Here is a 17,006-nt window from a genome sequence, read left to right on the forward strand (position 1 = left end):
ACAGGATGAGTATGTGTTGGGTTTTGTGGGATGAATAACGTGACAGGGAGGGACAGGCACCACTAGATGGTCTGCAGCTCTGAGGCTTCAGTCCAATATACAGCTGTTCCAGTCCTGGGATGATTTTGTGCCCAGCAGTGGACCTGGACTCCCAGGACAGCAGCAGCAGTTCCTGGGATCTCCAATTAGGTGGTGTCGCCATGGTCACCCAGACTGGAGGGGCTTGGCCCTACAGGAGAATCCTGAGGATCTGGGGGCCCACCCTCCAGTCCCCCACTTCCCTGCCATTTACCTATAAGTCCCTCCGACAACCTTACCCAGAAGATAGGAATTTTAGCTCTCAGCTTGAGCACAGTATGTGGTGCTAATCACCGGTTGGTTTATGTCTGCATTTGCATTATTGCAGGTGCATTATTGAACTGTTTTATTGTATTTTTCTGAAGGAAGAAAACAGTCATAAAGTCTGAAGTGCATTAGACATTCATAAAACAAAACAAAACAATAAACAGCGTCAGTATCATCTTCTAAAGCTTTTTAAGTGCCCCCCAAATCCCCTTCAAAATCTCTCCGATAGTTGACTTTGACCCAATCGTGCTCTAATTAACCTCGCTGCTCCTCGAGCACTGGGCTTTCAAGATAAATGGAAATCTGTTCCTCGTCCTCACATGCCCTTGACCAAGGACACGTCATGGCCATCAGTAGAGGTTGTCTTCCTGGAGTGTGGGGCTTTAGAACATGCTCCCACGGAGCCCAACCAGCCAGATGGGAGGCGTCCACCCTGCTGTGGCCAGGCAACAGATGTCCCTGTCACAGACCCCCTCCTGTTTCCATGTCATGCTCTGCTGGTAATCAATAGTTAGTGCCCAGTCAATGAGTGACTTTTCTGTTTAGTCAGTTTGATTGTTTCTGTGGTGAAATGTGCCACCAATTTTGAAAAAAAAAATTACAAATGCTGATTAGGTTCCCAGGTGAGTCTCCCCACCCCCAGTCTTATTTGACCTTTAGAATATGTTTAAAGGGTCTCTGGTTCTTTGGCCCCCAAGTCCTGTACTTGCCTCAGCAGAGTTTCAATGGGAAAATGCCCTCGGTTTGCAGGACTGGCACTGCCATTGCTTGGTTTTTAAAACTCCGCGTTCTCTCCTCATGGAATGGAAAGTAGCACTCAGATTTTCCTCCATTCTTTTATCAGTAAAGCTGTGTAGAGTTTTGGAGATTTTCAAAGAGTCTTTTTAAAAATTGCCATGTATTATGTAGAAATGAGAAAGAAAATGGCTTTTCTTTGTACCATCTTTCTGTTCTATTCACTTAGACCAGGAATAACAAAGTGATTTCATCACACATGCCCCCCCGAAGGAATAAGAGACTCTGTGGGGTCCTAAGTTGAGAAAAGATTTTGTGATCATATTTGGGGATCATGAAAGTCTGCTGTGATTGATTAATGATGTCTGCCACGGGCATGAAAGTGGAGGAGAAGTAAATATGTGCCATGTATTTGTCATTCCTGACTCAGATCTTGTGAAAAACAAAGTTCACATGTAAATGGTAATACTAGCCTAACAGTTAAGTAATGTGTACTGCATGCCAGGCACTGTTCTAAGTGCTTTACATATATTAATTCATTTGATTCTCAAAGCAACCTACAAAGTAGGTACAAATGAGTAAACCCTTACAAATGAGGAAACGGAGGCACAACGAGGCTAAGTTGCTAAGCCAAGGTCATACAGCTAGGAAGGGGAAGAGCTGAGATTCAGGGTCAGGCAGTTTTGTTCCTTAGCCCTGGATACCGTGCTGTCTCTCCTTGGCTAATGCTGTGTCTTTGCTGTCCAGGGACTGATGTAAGGCTCAGCTGTGGTTCAGGAGAAAATGCAAAATCAAGTTAACAGGGCTTGTTATCTTTGGGCCTCAGGCTCTAGAATGAAAGATAAGACAGAGTCCCGGGGAACTTTGGCACTGAGGAGAGAGTTGCATGTGAATCCTCCTTCCTCTCCGGGTAGCATTTCCAGTCTTTCCACATCCATTTTCTCAGATGAGAGTAGGTGGATGGGAAGGGAAGAGGAGTGGCATTTAAGGACTAGAACAGAGGAGTTCCTTGATCTCCAGGCCACCTGGCTGGGGAGACTCTGAGTGGCCATTTTCAATGATCATTTTTGTGTAAGGGACACAGGTACATATAAAGAGAGATACATGTTTAGCGTATCAAATAATATATCTTTCATAATGGCTGAAGAGAGACTTTTTAGTAGTTTGTTTTCCTTCGTTAATTTAGCAACTATTTATTGAACACCTATGCTGGGTCCCACAGTGTGCTGTAATTGTGGAAACAGTGAACCAATATGAGCCCTGCCTTCTCTGAGCTTGTAGTCTACTTGCTGGAATAATGACTAAGTGTAAGGTGCAGCTCTGACTGTAGTAGAGGGAATGAGGGAGTGAGGTGGCCGGACCATGTGGGTTTTTGAAGCTGCATTAAAGAGTTCTGACTTTAGCCTAAGAGCAGTGGGAAGCCATGGAAAGTGGGGGAGAGGGTCAGGGACTTTGTGTTATATAATCAGAGTTAAAAGATAATTGTGGCGACACCGAGAAGAATGAATTAGAAAGGGGATGTGGAAGACGTAGAGGTGCTTGTAGGAGTGCAGGCAAGGAGGCCATAGGAGGTGGGACTAGGGTGGCTTGGACGGTGAAGGGAAGAAGGGGAAGGACTCTAAAGATATCTGGAAGGCGAAATTAGCCAGATTTGGTGATAGATTAGATATGGGTAGCGAGGGAGAGAGAATGGGCAAGGATGCCTAGAAAGTAGGAGGATGGTGGTCCTATTCCCAGAGGTAGGGATGCTGGAAGAGGGTCAGGTTTGGAGTGGAAGGATATCCTGCTGCATTGGAGGTGCTTTTGAGCTGTCCCAGAGGAGAAGTCAAATAGGCCACACTCTTTGTGGTAAGTATGTAGTGTTTCGACTGGACTATACATAAGTCCTGAGGGACTGTCCTGGGAAACTAAGTACTGCAGAAAAAATTTTAGAAATCTATAATTTTGTTGACTTTAAAAGTCCAAACAAACATATTTTCATCTAGGAAATAAGAATCTGACAATGACAAAGACAATTGATAGAGATAAATATCTTGCATAATCTTCCTAGTTATTTTTGTTTTTGCGTATTTCTCTGCCAGTCTTTTCCCATAAGCATTCACATTTTTGTTAGTTTTTATAGTCTACATTCAGCGTGTAATAGAATTGTTTTCACTTACTGTTATCCCAAATATTTTTTCACATTTCAATATATCTCTCAAATTCTGTATTTAAAATGTTGCATGGTAGTCCATGCTTGTGATAAATAGTGAATTATAATTTTCTAAGCTGTTTCTCTGTTTCTGGATATTTAGTTGCTTTAAAGATTTCTTTATTACCAGTAATACCTTAATAAATATTTTTATGTCTACCACCTTTTCTTTTTCTCGCGCATTTTTCCTTAGATTAAATTTTTATGAGTGGGATTAGTGGGTTAGAGTTTGAATGGGTTTACAACTGTTGATATGTGTAAAGGCAAACGTTTTAAAACCTCTGACAGGGGCTTTGGGGTCCTAACTGTAGAACAGAGCTGTGGCCTCCACGTGGAGCCCCATCACGTTCCTTTGGATTCAGTAACCAATGGTCTAACCATATCTGAGCACTGTCCAAGGTCCCAGGGCCACCTGTGACCTTCCCTCTTGCATCTGCTGTTGGTGCCAGGCTTGTTCTCTGGTTCAGCCTGGCTCCTCGCCTTCTCCCAGCTATTCTGTCTGTTCTTCAGGTAGTGCCACCATTCCTCAAGAATCCGTGGAAGCCGCTGAACTGACGGTATCCTGAAGGGATCGTCTAGCTAGGCTGAGCCTCGTAAGCCTTCAGGTTCTAAAATATTTGCAGTAGTGCTGCGGAGGCTGCCTAGGGTTCCCATGGATTTGGATGGGGTTCTCAAGACCTTCCATGACCTGGTGCCTGCCTACCAATCCCTCCTGAAGTGCCATTGCTTCTCAACATGTCTCCTCTACTGCACCCAGACTAGACTCTAGTCTGGCCCAGGATGATGCCTTGGTTGCATCTACTCCTGGCTCTCACTCGAGTTGCTCCCTCACCCTCTGCCTTTCCAAACCGTGCTCCTCCTTTTAGACCCGACACTAGTTGCAGTTCCTCCAGGCCCTGGCTCTGCCTTGCAGCTTGCTGTCCCTCTGCTGCAAACTCTTACAGTACCTTTAGTCCCCACTCCAGGACTTAGCACACAATTGTAAGCTTTCTGGTAAAGTTCACTCTTGAAATTTTTACCTCTTGAAGATAATTGTACACTCCTTGAGGGCTAGAGCCATGTCAGTCTTCCCCTCTAGATGCCTCAGAGCCTAACTTTGGTGCTGAGCCCTGTGCAGAGCTCAATAAATCTAATGTGACCCATGAAATCAAAATATAAGTGCACCATGATGCAGTGTCAAAGTGTTTTAGCCATTCTTTTCTTATGTATTTTCAACATAAATGCCCATATTCAGACATTCCTGAGGATCTTCTTAGACTACTCGTAGATGGACCATGCTCAGATCTTCTCTATCTGGTTGCAGTTTGGGGGTTATAAAAATAAGTTCATGTTGGAAAACCATAAGCTGGTCACTTTTTGTTTCTGAGTCCTTGATATGCACTCGGGTGGGAAGGGTGATTGGTGGAGGTGACGAGGGTGGATGACAAGTAGTAAGAAACACTGGAATGCAAGTCTGTCTGGTCGTTAAAAGGCAAGCGTCTCTGGCCCCTGGAACAGTGCTTGACTTGTGAAATGATGTCTTCTGCTATTCTGGTTCTTGAAAAATTGGTCCCAGGCTTACCCTGCTGTCTTTACAGCTCACTTTACTTCTGGTCATCAGGAGTCCTCAGGGGAAGCCACCTCAATGCACCCTGGAATCCCGAGCTGTACTTGTTGTCCAGGGCACGGCCTGGCACACAGGGGACCCTCTGGCCGGGAGTCAGGAGCTTCCAGGCTGGGCTGACTCTGCTGCCCCCCGCTGCACGGCTCTGCACGTGCTTGGGTCTGGGCATGCTCACTTGTAAAATGCCATGCCTGAATCAGGCCATCTCTAGGCTCTTTTGTAACTGAGATTAAAAACAAAATAGTTGAAACTCTCTTAAGAGGGTGAGCTTTGGTACCGTTGCTAACTAAAAATGAGAACTGGGCTCTCTGACACATTTAATGACATGTGTTAGTATGTGTGTAGAACTTTACACTTAACTTGCATTTCTTTCTTTCTTTCTCTTTTTTTTTTTTCTAGCCAAACATCATGTCAATGGCAACAGAACAGTTGAACCTTTCCCAGAGGGAACACAGATGGCTCTATTTGGTAAGATAACAACTCTGAAAGAAAACCCAAATTGTGTGCAAAGACTAGTGCCAAGTTTCTGAGTTTTAGCAAGTGTCCTCAGGGCTTCAAAATCTGGGCTCTTCTAGATATTTACAAGTCGTTGCAGCCAAAAAACTATCAAGTTCTTAGTATATCTGGGATCAGAAAAGCTCATTCTATAGAATTTAGTATGCTTTCCTTTCTCACTTTGCAAATCAAATATCAAACTGTGTATTTACTATTTCTTATGTCCACACTGAATTAACCTGATAATTTAGGAGTTGAGTTTTTCTTTCCCAGGAAGGATTTTTTCATATATATATATATATATATATATATATATATATATATATATATATCTTTATTAAAGCTGGGATTCAAGGAGTTTTGAGATGTTATTCCACAAAAAGCAATAATCAATCTAATTGAATGGTCTCTTTCTCTTCCATTATGAATTGAGCATATTCCTTTGTTTGTTTGTTTCCTCTGCTTCCTTCCCCTTAGCCTTTAGACAGATTCTATCATCTCTTTCATCCTAAAAACCTGAATTCCCCTTTCTTCATGCCCCCCTCCAGCTTCCGTCTTCCCCTGGTCCTGATGGAAGTCTCCTACAAGGGCTTTTGATGTAAAACTGCTTTAGGCATTGAAGTGTCTTTGAGCCAGAAATTAGCCTCCTGACAACACTGACAACACTCTAAATTACCATATTCAGGATAAAATGTTTCCCTAATCCCAGAGTTAGTCATCACTGATGATTAACAGTTGGAGAGTTATGAAACAGGGACCCACTTCTGCCTAGGTGTTTGTAAATCTTGCTCTGTATGGGCTGTCACCTTTTAAAATGTACTGGTTAGTGATTAGGAGTTATTATGTTCAGAAATTTTAATGGAGGGCTTCCCTGATGGCGCAGTGGTTGAGAGTCCGTCTGCCGATGCAGGGGACACGGGTTCGTGCCCCGGTCTGGGAAGATCCCACATGCCGCGGAGCGGCTTGGCCCGTGAGCCATGGCTGCTGAGCCTGCGCGTCCGGAGCCTGTGCTCCGCAACGGGAGAGGCCGCAACAGTGAGAGGCCCGCGTACCACAAAAAAAAAAAAAAAAAAAAGGAAATTTAAATGGAGAATTTGGTTTTTGAAGAAAAATCATCAATGGTCACTATAAGATGTCAGCTAACTATTTGTTTTGTTAACTTTCCTCTGAGAAATTATGTTCAGATGATGCCATCTCACTTAAGTTGTAGGCCTAGCACAGTGTCTGTTACCAGGAGACAACAAATGTCACATCAATGTTCAAAGGATTCTTTTGATGATTTTTTTTTGTCTTTCAGATTTGTGAACCCCTAGAAACTAGGTTAGAAACTAGGTTCCATGTCATACTGGGAAATGTAAAATGAGACTGACCTGTCATAGATTTCCCCCTGTTGTGGTATTGGAGGAAAGCCTCCTTCCCAAAGGACTGATGACATTGTTTGCCACAGAATTGGAAATATCAGTGAATAAAGCTCCGTGGCGAGATTATTATTACTATTATTTTGTCAAAGGTTTGGTTTAGAGTGGCTTTCCTAAAAATCCTAACCCAAGGCCTTCATTGTTTGACTCTGGGCAAGCAAATCCCCCCTCCAAGCCTCAGTTTTCTCACCTGTAGAATGGGCAGGCTGACGGGGTGCTCTGAGACCCTTCCCTTGGCTTCTGCATCTTCCATACTTGGGGCTGAAGCCTCATCTGGCCTCAGGCAGCCCTGGGAAGCCCACTGTGAATGGCCAAGGGGTGTGGTTTTAAAAGAAATGAATCCTGTGCATAATTTCTACCAGTGCAGAACTATACAGGTGATAAAATAGAATATCTCTTGACATCTAAGGATTTTTGCCTTATTAGCACTGCTGTTTGGCTCTTCCAGATACTTAAATGAAGGCCTCTGTTTTGGTTAAGTGCGTGCAAGCATTTTATATTTGTGTTTTCAAAACTGTCCTCACTTGATATGGCTTGTCCACCTGGCCTGCAGTGGAGTGAGGGAGTGGATGGGTTTTGGGGTGGGCTTCTGTCATTTGGGTTGTTTATAGCTGTACTGAAAAAGTCAAACTAAGTGCACCTCTTTGACATATCTTGGGCATTTAATCCTCTCAGCACCTTGTAAAGCTGGTAGGATTACATAATTCCCTTCTCAGAGAGCTCACATGATTTATCACAGGTCTCTCAGCCAGAGATGGTGGAGCTTGAATTTGAGCCCAGGTCTAACAGGCCGGAAGTCCACGCTCTTTTTACCATGTCCCCTGACTCTTGGCCTGGTTACAGGAGTCCTGGGAGAGTCTGGTAGAGTCAGAAATGCCTTTCAGTTGGATCCATGCACAGAAGCATGATTTCCAGCCAAGCCAATTTAGCAAATTGATTTGTGAATTTCTGTGCATTCCCAGAGTGCTCTGAAGGACGCTGGAGACACAGCTTTTGCCAGGAAAATACTGCTTTTTGGAGTGACGTCTCCTACTGTTTATCGTTTTCCCCCATTTGATTTTAGTAGCAGGTATTAATGTGCAGGAGAGTGTCTTACATTGACTTGACTGTGAGATCACCAAAGCAACAGTGGCACTTTGTACTTGTCCAAACTCATTCTTCAGCCTGGGAAGTCAATATTTTATGCCAAAAGAGTATCACCAGTTTCAATTTCATTATCTATTGGTTAATCATTTGAATGTACCTTACAGAATGCTGTCTAAATAGAAACTTGTAAATTTAATCCACTCTGAAAGTGGCCACTGAACGAACGGCCATTAGCATTTAGCTTAGGGTGGATGATGTAAGGAAGGGTAGAGTGAGGGTCAAGGGCAGGCTCCGTTGTGAAAAATGTATGAATGTGTTATTATATCAAGTGACCAGAGAATATATAGATGGCTCCTTAAAAGCTATTTCTGGCATGTAATCTTCACAGATTATTTTTAAAACAAAAAGACGTTCATTTTTTTCAGGTTTTCTTTCATGGCCCAGTCAGTTTTATCCTTGTCTTGTTTTTCTGTGATCACGGTTTTTTAGCCTTTCTGTTGCCCTTTTCTCTCCTCTGCACTTTAGGACAATGATAATGAGGGTAATAGGCCTGCTGTCCTAGTGGGCTTCTACTCGTCTGTGTGTGATGCTCTCTTTCAAGTCAGTGGGAGCCCCTTTTTTACAGGCCGGAGAAGCGGAACCGAACATTTTGCAATTACTGAATGTCTTTGTTCCAGGTGGTTGAGTGCCCTATGTCTGCCATCCCTTTAATCCCACCACAGCCCTGTGAAGTGGGCATCACTGTGCTCTTTTAGAGACGGAGAAACTGAGGCACCCAAAGATGAAAGAAATATGGTCAAGTGGAGGGAATGCTTTCTCTGGCATGAGGACATCCACGTGACACTTACCAGCATGCTGTGCCTGACTTAGAAAGGTCCTCTCCGCTTGCGATAACTTCAGGAAAGTGACATTCTGTTGGCGGAGGGTCCCTCCGTCCTCGCAGAGAGCAAGCCTCCGGCCTCTCAGTGGTGGTCATTCTTAAGCACGGAGCAGCTATTCACTTTATTAAAAGTACTCCATAGTCAGGAAGATTTATCATTTCCAAATAAAATAGACATTTATTAATTGAGGAGAGTACAGAGAAGTGAGGGGTTGGGGGCTCCAGTCTTAATTGGTGACGAGTTTTAGTACAGTTTGAAAAAATGAAATACAGTTTTTTAAAACTTTTGAGTTCAGCACTTATCATCCAAACTAGGATACTTTTGAGAGTGAAAAGGGTGCTGGTAAAAATTATGTTAAAATAATGAGGTACGCACCCGGAGGACTTCAGGCACATGGGATATAATGTCGCCCTCTAATGAGAGTGTATATTATAAGACATGGTGTCAAGAATAATAAATACACATTGAGTAAAGTTGAAATTGAAAAATAATGAACTTAGAGATATAAAATGAAATAAACAAATGAAAAAATTCCAACGCAGTAGACTTACATTATGTACCGTATAGCATCAACACCAGTAGTTACACTAACTTCCAGCATTTTACTCAGTAAATATTGTTATATTCTTTCTGAATGACTTGAAATGAACAGTTAATTCATATTTATAAAACCTGGCTGGTAGCATTTCAATAAGAGATGGGGAATTATCTGATTATACCCTTGCAATTCTAATATTGTACTAATACTGTCCAGTGATGTAGGGTAATGAACTCTCCATCAGTAGAGGTATTCAAATGAGAGATCGTTCCTACCCAGTTGGGAAGTGGAAGTAAATAGCCTTTAAGATCCTTTCTTCTCAGTTAATGAGAATTTTCTCTGTTTCAGAGTGTTAAACCTCTTTGGAAAAATTACTCCTAACTCTAAAATTCTTTGATTGTATCATTTAGAAACCCATATCCTGGCTGTTTGGTGAGAGGTAAAATTCTGCAGTGAGAAACTGTAGTGGTCAGGAATCGATGGATACCAAGCAACCACAGCAGAAGTACCTCTGCAAATTCTTAGGGTCGCTGTAGGTTCTTAGGCTCCTACTAGCCTGATAGCGATGGCTCTGGGAACTCAAACCACTGTAAAACCTGTTCTCTGTGTCAGGTTCTCTTGGGCTCTTCAAACAAGAGGGAGCAAAAGACAATCCAAGACATTATGAAAGTGTGCTGTGATCTTGTTACACTTCTCTGTTTTTAGCCAGGGGGCCAAGATTTGCTAGACTCTTTCCTGACTAGCTGTGTGGAAGGACAGATCGCAGAGCAGAGGCCAGTGGCTGTCAGAGGCCCATAGTCAGGCCTCACTCTGGGAGACTCACCTTCTGTACCCCAAGGGAGAAGAGATCAGTGTCTGTAAGATGAACCAATCATAAGATATTTCCCCCCCCACCCCAACTTGAATTAGAGGTGAATTAGAAACAGCCACAGTTACTTTGTCTGCCAGCCAAGAAAACAGCATTGAAAGCAGCAGGCAATACGTCTGACTTCAATGGAAAATATATTGGTGTCTCATTGGCTAGGATCCAACATTATGTTGGTAAATAATCCAATCCCGGTGTGGCATATTTCTCCCTGAACCTTGACTGAAAACTATTGAAGACCGTTCTGTGAGCTGTGGAGCTGCAGTCACTCATTCTAGGAAAAAGGCCAGAAAGAATGACTTTGAAATGTGTTTGTAATTAACTAAACAGTCTAAATTCACAAGATCGTTAGAACAGCAGGTTGCTAACTGGCGCAAACTTCTTAAGTGAGGAGGCATTTGGGGAAACGAAAATAGGCCTTCCTTCCATGGTGATCTGAAGCACCTTTAAGGGACAGTAACTGGTCATCTGGAGACATGTAGGACACATTTTATTTTATGTACCTTTTTCGCGTGTGTGATGATCACATTTCGTTTTTGAGTATGAGAAGGTCTGATGATAATATAGGCAAAGGGGAAGAGACTTTTCAGAGCCTGTGTTGAAAATTCCTTTTGGTTTGTGTGGCACTGCACGGGATGGCCCTGGTCCTGCTCGAGAAGGCACAGGCGTGGTGTTGGAAAGGATGTCCTGGAGTGGGGAGGGTGACAGCATGGCAGCAGGAGTGCGGGTGGGGATTTCTGTGCCAGGAGAAAGGAATTGCACCTGGAGTAGAAAGGAGTGGGTCAAATAGTGTCTGACAAAGTAACACTTGTCTGGAGAGCACGTATCCATCAACCTCAGCTACATGGAATGCTTGTAAGAACCAGAAAGTAAGCACGCCCTGCCCACCAAAAGTTGCGGAGAAGTCCCCAGAGAATTCAGAATTCACTGAGGTCTTTGGAGTCAGATAGATCCTGGTGCGTGACTTTAGACAAGTTTCTTGGGCCTTGCTGTAAAATGAAATAAGGGAAAATTAAAATATAAGAAATGCCAAAATAACATACATTAGAATTAGGTGAATATTAGACCAAAGAAAAACATGAGAAGTAAAATATGCAAAGAGGGCATGCTATAATACTATATAATTTATAAAACTGGGTCACAGATGTGACTCTGTATTTCCTAACGGCAACATGAAGGTCAGTTGGTTGTGTGATTGGTTTCAGTTTTTTAGAATTGTGGTAAAATATACATAACATAAAGTTTACCATTTTAACCATTTTTAAGTGCACAGTTCAGTGCACTTAAAAAGTGCATTCACATTGTTATGCAACCATCACCACCATCCGTCTCCTGAACTTTTTGTCTTTCCAAACTGAAATTCTATACCTATTAAATAATAACACTCAATTTCCCCTCCCCACAGACCTTGCAGCCACCGTTTGACTTTCCTTCTCTATGACTCTGACTACACTAGGACCTCATATAAGCAGAATCCTACACTATGTGTCCTTTTGTAACTGGCTTATTTCACTTAGCATAGTGGCCTCAAGGTTCATCCAAGCTGTGGCATGTGTCAGAATTTCCTTCCTTCTTAAGGCTGAGTAATATTCCATTGAGTGCACATACCATATTTAGTTTATCTGTTCACCTGTCAACGGACACTTGAGTTGCTTCCACATTTTGGCTATTGTGAATAATACTGTTATGAACATGAGTGTACAGATATCTCTTTGAGACCCTGCTTTCAGTTCTTTTGGCAAATACATCCCGGAGTGGAATGGCTGGATCATATGATAATTCCCTGTTTCTTTTTTTGAGGAACCCCTGCATACCATTTTCCACAAAGACTGAACCATTTTACATTCCCATCAGCAAAGCACAGGGTTCCAATTTCTCCACATTCTTGACGACACTTGTTATTTTTATTTGTTAATAGCCAGCCTAATGGGTGTGAAGTGGTGATTTTCAGTTTTACCTAATGATCCTGAAAATCTACATGATTGGGGGAACCATAAAATTTCTTGATTCTAGAACCAGAAAGAAATTTCTTTCAAGGTACTTATAAGGAGGACACTGTGATGTAAGACAGTCAGCAGTACTGCTGACCGCGCCCTCAGAGTGAGCACTGAGAGGAGATTCATGAGCTCTTGGTCACACCACTCTTCTCTTTGGGCTTCTGACATCCACCAGGAACAATTCATTCCACCTTCCCCCCACGGATGCCACCGTGTGCTTCCCTGGCGTAACCCGGAAAGAAGTTACTTGTACTGTATCTAAAACAATCGATGGACTAGATAACTTTTGGGGAATTTTCTATCAATACTATTTCTTTCAGTGGAGTTTTAAAAAATATTTATTTTTTCATTCTTTATTGTGAAAAATTTCAACCATACATAAACGTAGACTAATATAGTGAAGCCTCACTAACTCAGCTTCAGCAGTTATCACTCAGGGCTAACGTGTTTCATCTGTAGTCCCATTCACTCTCTCTTCTTCATCCAGGTTATTTCAAAGTAAATCTCAGATATCAGATCATTTCATCCAGGAATATTTTGGCACATACCTCTTTTTAAGAGCAGTTTTTAAGAAAACATACCACAACGCCATTATCACACCTAAAAAAATAGTTCCTTAGTACCATCAAATATCCCATGAGTCCATATTTCCACTATTGTCTCATAAATGTTTTTTCAAACCACCTGTTTGAATCAAGGTCCAAATAGAGTTCATACACTGCAATTGGTTGATATAAATAGCCTCTTATAATCTCTAGGTTCACCTCTCTCTCTTTTTTTAAAAAATAAATTTATTTATTTATTTATTTTTGGCTGTGTTGGGTCTTCGTTGCTTTCTTTAGTCTTGGCAAGTGGGGACTACTCTTTGTTGCGGTACATGGGTTTCTCATTGCGGTGGCTTCTCTTTGTTGCGGAGCATGGGCTCTAGGCGCATGGGCTTCAGTAGTTGTGGCACATGGGCTCAGTAATTGTAGCTTGCGGGCTCTAGAGCGCAGGCTCGGTAGCTGTGGTGCACGGGCTTGGTTGCTCTGTGGCATGTGGGATCTTCCCGGACCAGGACTCAAACCCGTGTCCCCTGCATTGGCAGGCGGATTCTTAACCACTGCGCCACCAGGTAAGTCCCTCTCTCTCTTTATTTTTCCTTATAATTTATTTGTTTAAGAAACTAGATCATTTATTCTGTACTGTCTCGTTCAGTCTGGATTGAATGAACATGCTTGAAAAGCCTCTGTATTTTCTACAAGTTGGGAGTTAGAGGCCTGATGAGAATCCATAGGTGGGGTGTGTAAACCATCCAGGAGGCCTTTAATAACTGGTTCTCTTCCTTTTGGTGAAGTTAGCAGCCCCTAATGATCATTGCCTTGACCTATTATTTTATTAGAAGCTGCAAGATGGTGACATTTAATTTCTTGCGTTTCCCTTTATTTATGAACTGGAATATTTCTAAAAAGGGAAGTTTCTCTTTATCAACTATTTGGTTACCTTGACCTCCAGTTGATTAGGAAAGCAGCTTTGTTTTTTCCTGGGTTTACCATTTTGCTCCGTGTATCTGAGCGTGGGTTAAATGTATATTCATGAGTCAGAAGCGTATATAAGTATAGTTGCTTAAGTGATGGAAACCTCTTTAATTTGACTGAATGACCATTTTCACTTGGGCATTTAATCAAATTATTGAAATTTGTAACCATTTGGTCAAACATTTGAAAATAGAATCACAGTAGACAGATTGCCTCTACAGATTTGGGTAAAACAAAGAAATAGGCACATAGTCAGGTGACAGAAGGTTATGTCTCCAGCAAAGCTGGGTCTAAGGGGCAGCCATCTTCTCTCCTGTTCTCGCCCCAGATCTTCTGACGAGGGGACATGCTCCTGTGTGCATCCCAGTCTTGAACCTCAGCAGCCCACGGTGAAAAAGCAACTCCAGAGAGGGCCTGAGGGCTGGGGGCCGGCTTGATTCTGGAAGTGGCATGCTTTCAGAGTATCAAAATGATGAAAATGGCTAAGCGGCCAAGAAATGACAAAGCCTCAGGAATGCTGCCCACTACGAAGACTAACAGCTGGGCTCTGTCACCTGGAGCTCTTTCTCATGCTTTTGGCTTAATATTGTGAATGCGTTGGAGGGTAGCAGGAGACATGTTTATCAGAGTGCGTTTTCTCTGCTTTCCAGTTTTCACAGACAGAATAGGTAGAACTATCTGTGGTTCTCACTGCCAAACATTGTGGGATTCAGGAAGGGAAACTATTTACTGGCTCACTTATTTTTTTCTCTCATTTTATTTTCATTATTTATTACTTCATGCGTTTTTTGTTTGTGTTTTTGGTAAGTTGTCTCAAATTTTTCTTTTGGAATGATGCAGTGTATAAATAAAGTAAATAAAAGTAAAGTAATTCCTATGAATGAAATTTCTTAGTCCAATACAATGTATAGTTTTTTTTTAAGGAAATCAAAATCAAACTGCTAGTTCTGTTTTTGCCAGGGATAACTGGAAATGTTAGCACTGAAACCCTAGGAAATGAGATTCAGTTGAAGTGACATGTCTGATCCATGCTGAGAAATGATCGTTTAGGTTGGCATGCCTTTGGCCAAAATAGTGTGAACAATGATGAAAGATCCTGTGAACTTTTCCTCAATTCTTGTGTCTGGAGGGACAGCAAAACCCCCCGTGTCCATTTACACCAGGAGCTATTCCACAAAACACCTTTCATTTTCCCCTTGTGTCATCAGTGCCCCAAGACTTAGATAAAGATCGTAGTTGACCAAGACGAAGTTTCCTTGTTGAGCCCAGTGACACTGGGACCAACAGTGGTGCTTGCCAGATGGATATCCTTCTGGTGTACATCCCACCATATATCCTTCCAAGTCTCAGCTGTGATCCCAAGACTCATGATAATATGGAAAGAATTAAATGATAGCTCATGGTAGACCTTATCATGAACAAATGTGGCTTTCCAGATGTGGCTTTCCACAGTCATGCCTACTCAGGAATCAGTGCTGTTTTGTTTGTGAGAAAAAGACATTTTATTTTTTTAGCCACATCTCTGGTCTCCCCTAAAACCCTCTGTGCAGTCCATTGAGTCTCGAATGCCTTTCTATGTGATGACCCTTTTCCATTTTCTTAATTTCCATAAGATGGTCACTTGTCAGGTCAAGATGAAAATGTCTCCATGTGGAAGGCCGCATTCATCTTGCTTATAACCACCCATGTGTCCATTTAGTACTTGGGAGAATTTCTTGTCACCCTCTTTTCCACCAGGCTTCCTTTCGTTTGTGTATGACCTTTGTCTAGGTGGCAGTGACATTTGCATTGGGAAGAGCGGAAGAGTTTGTATTCACCTCATAGGGAACATTAAGGGAGGGTGGATTTGGGGCGGGCCATCTGGGGAAATTTCAGGAATATGATGACACTAGGAGCTTGGAGTGAGAACTACAAATGGGCTGTCAGGAATGCATGGGAACTGCTTCCTAGCATTCCTTTCTTTTGGCTGAATAACTCGTGATTGGCAGGTATGTCCTTTGGCTAGGCCTTACTTCAATAGCTTTGTAGTAGAAATGTGCAAAGGTGACCTCAGGAAGGAGAAGGCCCTGTAGGCACAGGTTCAGCATCCAGCCTTGCTTTCCCACATGGAAAAAATGAGCTGGATTCCCAAGCAAATAGTATGTGCTTTATTCCTGGTGCCAATACAGAGGCCTTCAGTGACCCACACAAACATCTGGAAACAGGTGCACCAGCTGAATGGCAAATAGCTCTCCAATTGCTGTTAATGCATTGGTAACTGGACTGAAATTTCATCCCTGTTTTTTTTCTTCCATGTAGGACATTTTTAATCTACCTAGTAATGAAGTGGCTGTAAAAACAATGCCACCACCAACAACCAACTTTTACATTTGGGTAGTAAATTTCATATTATAAAATGTTTTCATATATATAATTTAATTTTTTCTTTGTATTTAGTTCTGAGAAGACTGAGGCTCAGAGAGATTAAGCGCCTGTCCCAGGGTCAGGCTACTTAGTTAATGGTAGAACTAGGTCTAGCACTCAACTAATTTAGTCACTTACTCATCATATTATTTATCGTAGCAGGAGACAAACAGAAAAAATACCTCCCTTCAAGGAACTTACACTCTAGTAGGGCAGGACAGAAAATAAGATAAATAGGTAAAATATTTGTTGTGGGATGTCAGATTGTGATAAGTGCTGTTGATTAAAATAAAGCAGGGGAGGAGAAGAGGAAGTGCCTGGTTGGGGGTGGGGTGAGGGTTTGCAATTTAACATAAGACAGTCAAGGAGGCATCAATGAAATGGTAATCTTTAAGCAAAGACCTAAAAGAGGCACGGGAGGTTACTATGCAGAGATCTGTGGGAAAAAACATTCTAGGCAGAAGGACTACAAGTGCAAAGGCCCTGAGGCAGGGGTGTGCCTGGCATGAGGCCTGTATGCTGGAGTGTAACAAGCAAGGAGGGAGCAGTAGTAGCTGAGACCAGAGATGAAGAGGGAGTTAAATCATGAAGGGCCTTTGGTAACCGTGGGGACTTTGACTTTGCATTGCCAAGGGGAACCTTTACAGGATTTGGAGCAGAGGAGTAACGTTATATGACCTATTTTTTTAAAAAAAATCACTTTTGCTGCTATGTTGAAGATAGAATGTTTAGGATGGTGAGAAAAAAAGCAGCGACGCCATTTAGGAGAGTATTGCCTCCCAGCCTAGTACTTCTGGCTTGAACACACACTGTCTTTAATTAATAATAATAATAATAATAATAATAATGATAAAGCTTAACTTGCACTTGTGTATCTTTCTTAAATGCTGTATCTTTATACTTTTAGAATATTTTCTATCCCCATACATTAA

The 17,006-nt window shown here is 42.2% G+C and overlaps 1 protein-coding gene across 8 annotated transcripts in view; it reads left to right on the plus strand.

Moving 5' to 3' along the window:
• The window catches only part of MSRA (methionine sulfoxide reductase A), a 369,385-nt gene that overhangs the window by 135,656 nt on the left and 216,723 nt on the right, over positions 1-17,006 (plus strand). For 6 of the 8 annotated variants that reach the window (XM_067745306.1, XM_067745314.1, XM_067745310.1 and 3 more), the window contains one exon: positions 5,274-5,342. The exons of 1 other annotated variant lie outside the window; for it this stretch is intronic. In XM_067745306.1, coding sequence (XP_067601407.1) covers positions 5,274-5,342 — 69 coding nt within the window. Of the gene's footprint in view, positions 1-2,810; positions 2,929-5,273; positions 5,343-17,006 lie in introns of those variants that run through there. One more of the 8 variants, XM_067745307.1, reaches the window with a different exon arrangement.

Source organism: Pseudorca crassidens, chromosome 7 (genome assembly GCF_039906515.1).
Source record: "Pseudorca crassidens isolate mPseCra1 chromosome 7, mPseCra1.hap1, whole genome shotgun sequence".
Classification (NCBI taxonomy): Eukaryota; Metazoa; Chordata; class Mammalia; order Artiodactyla; family Delphinidae; genus Pseudorca; species Pseudorca crassidens.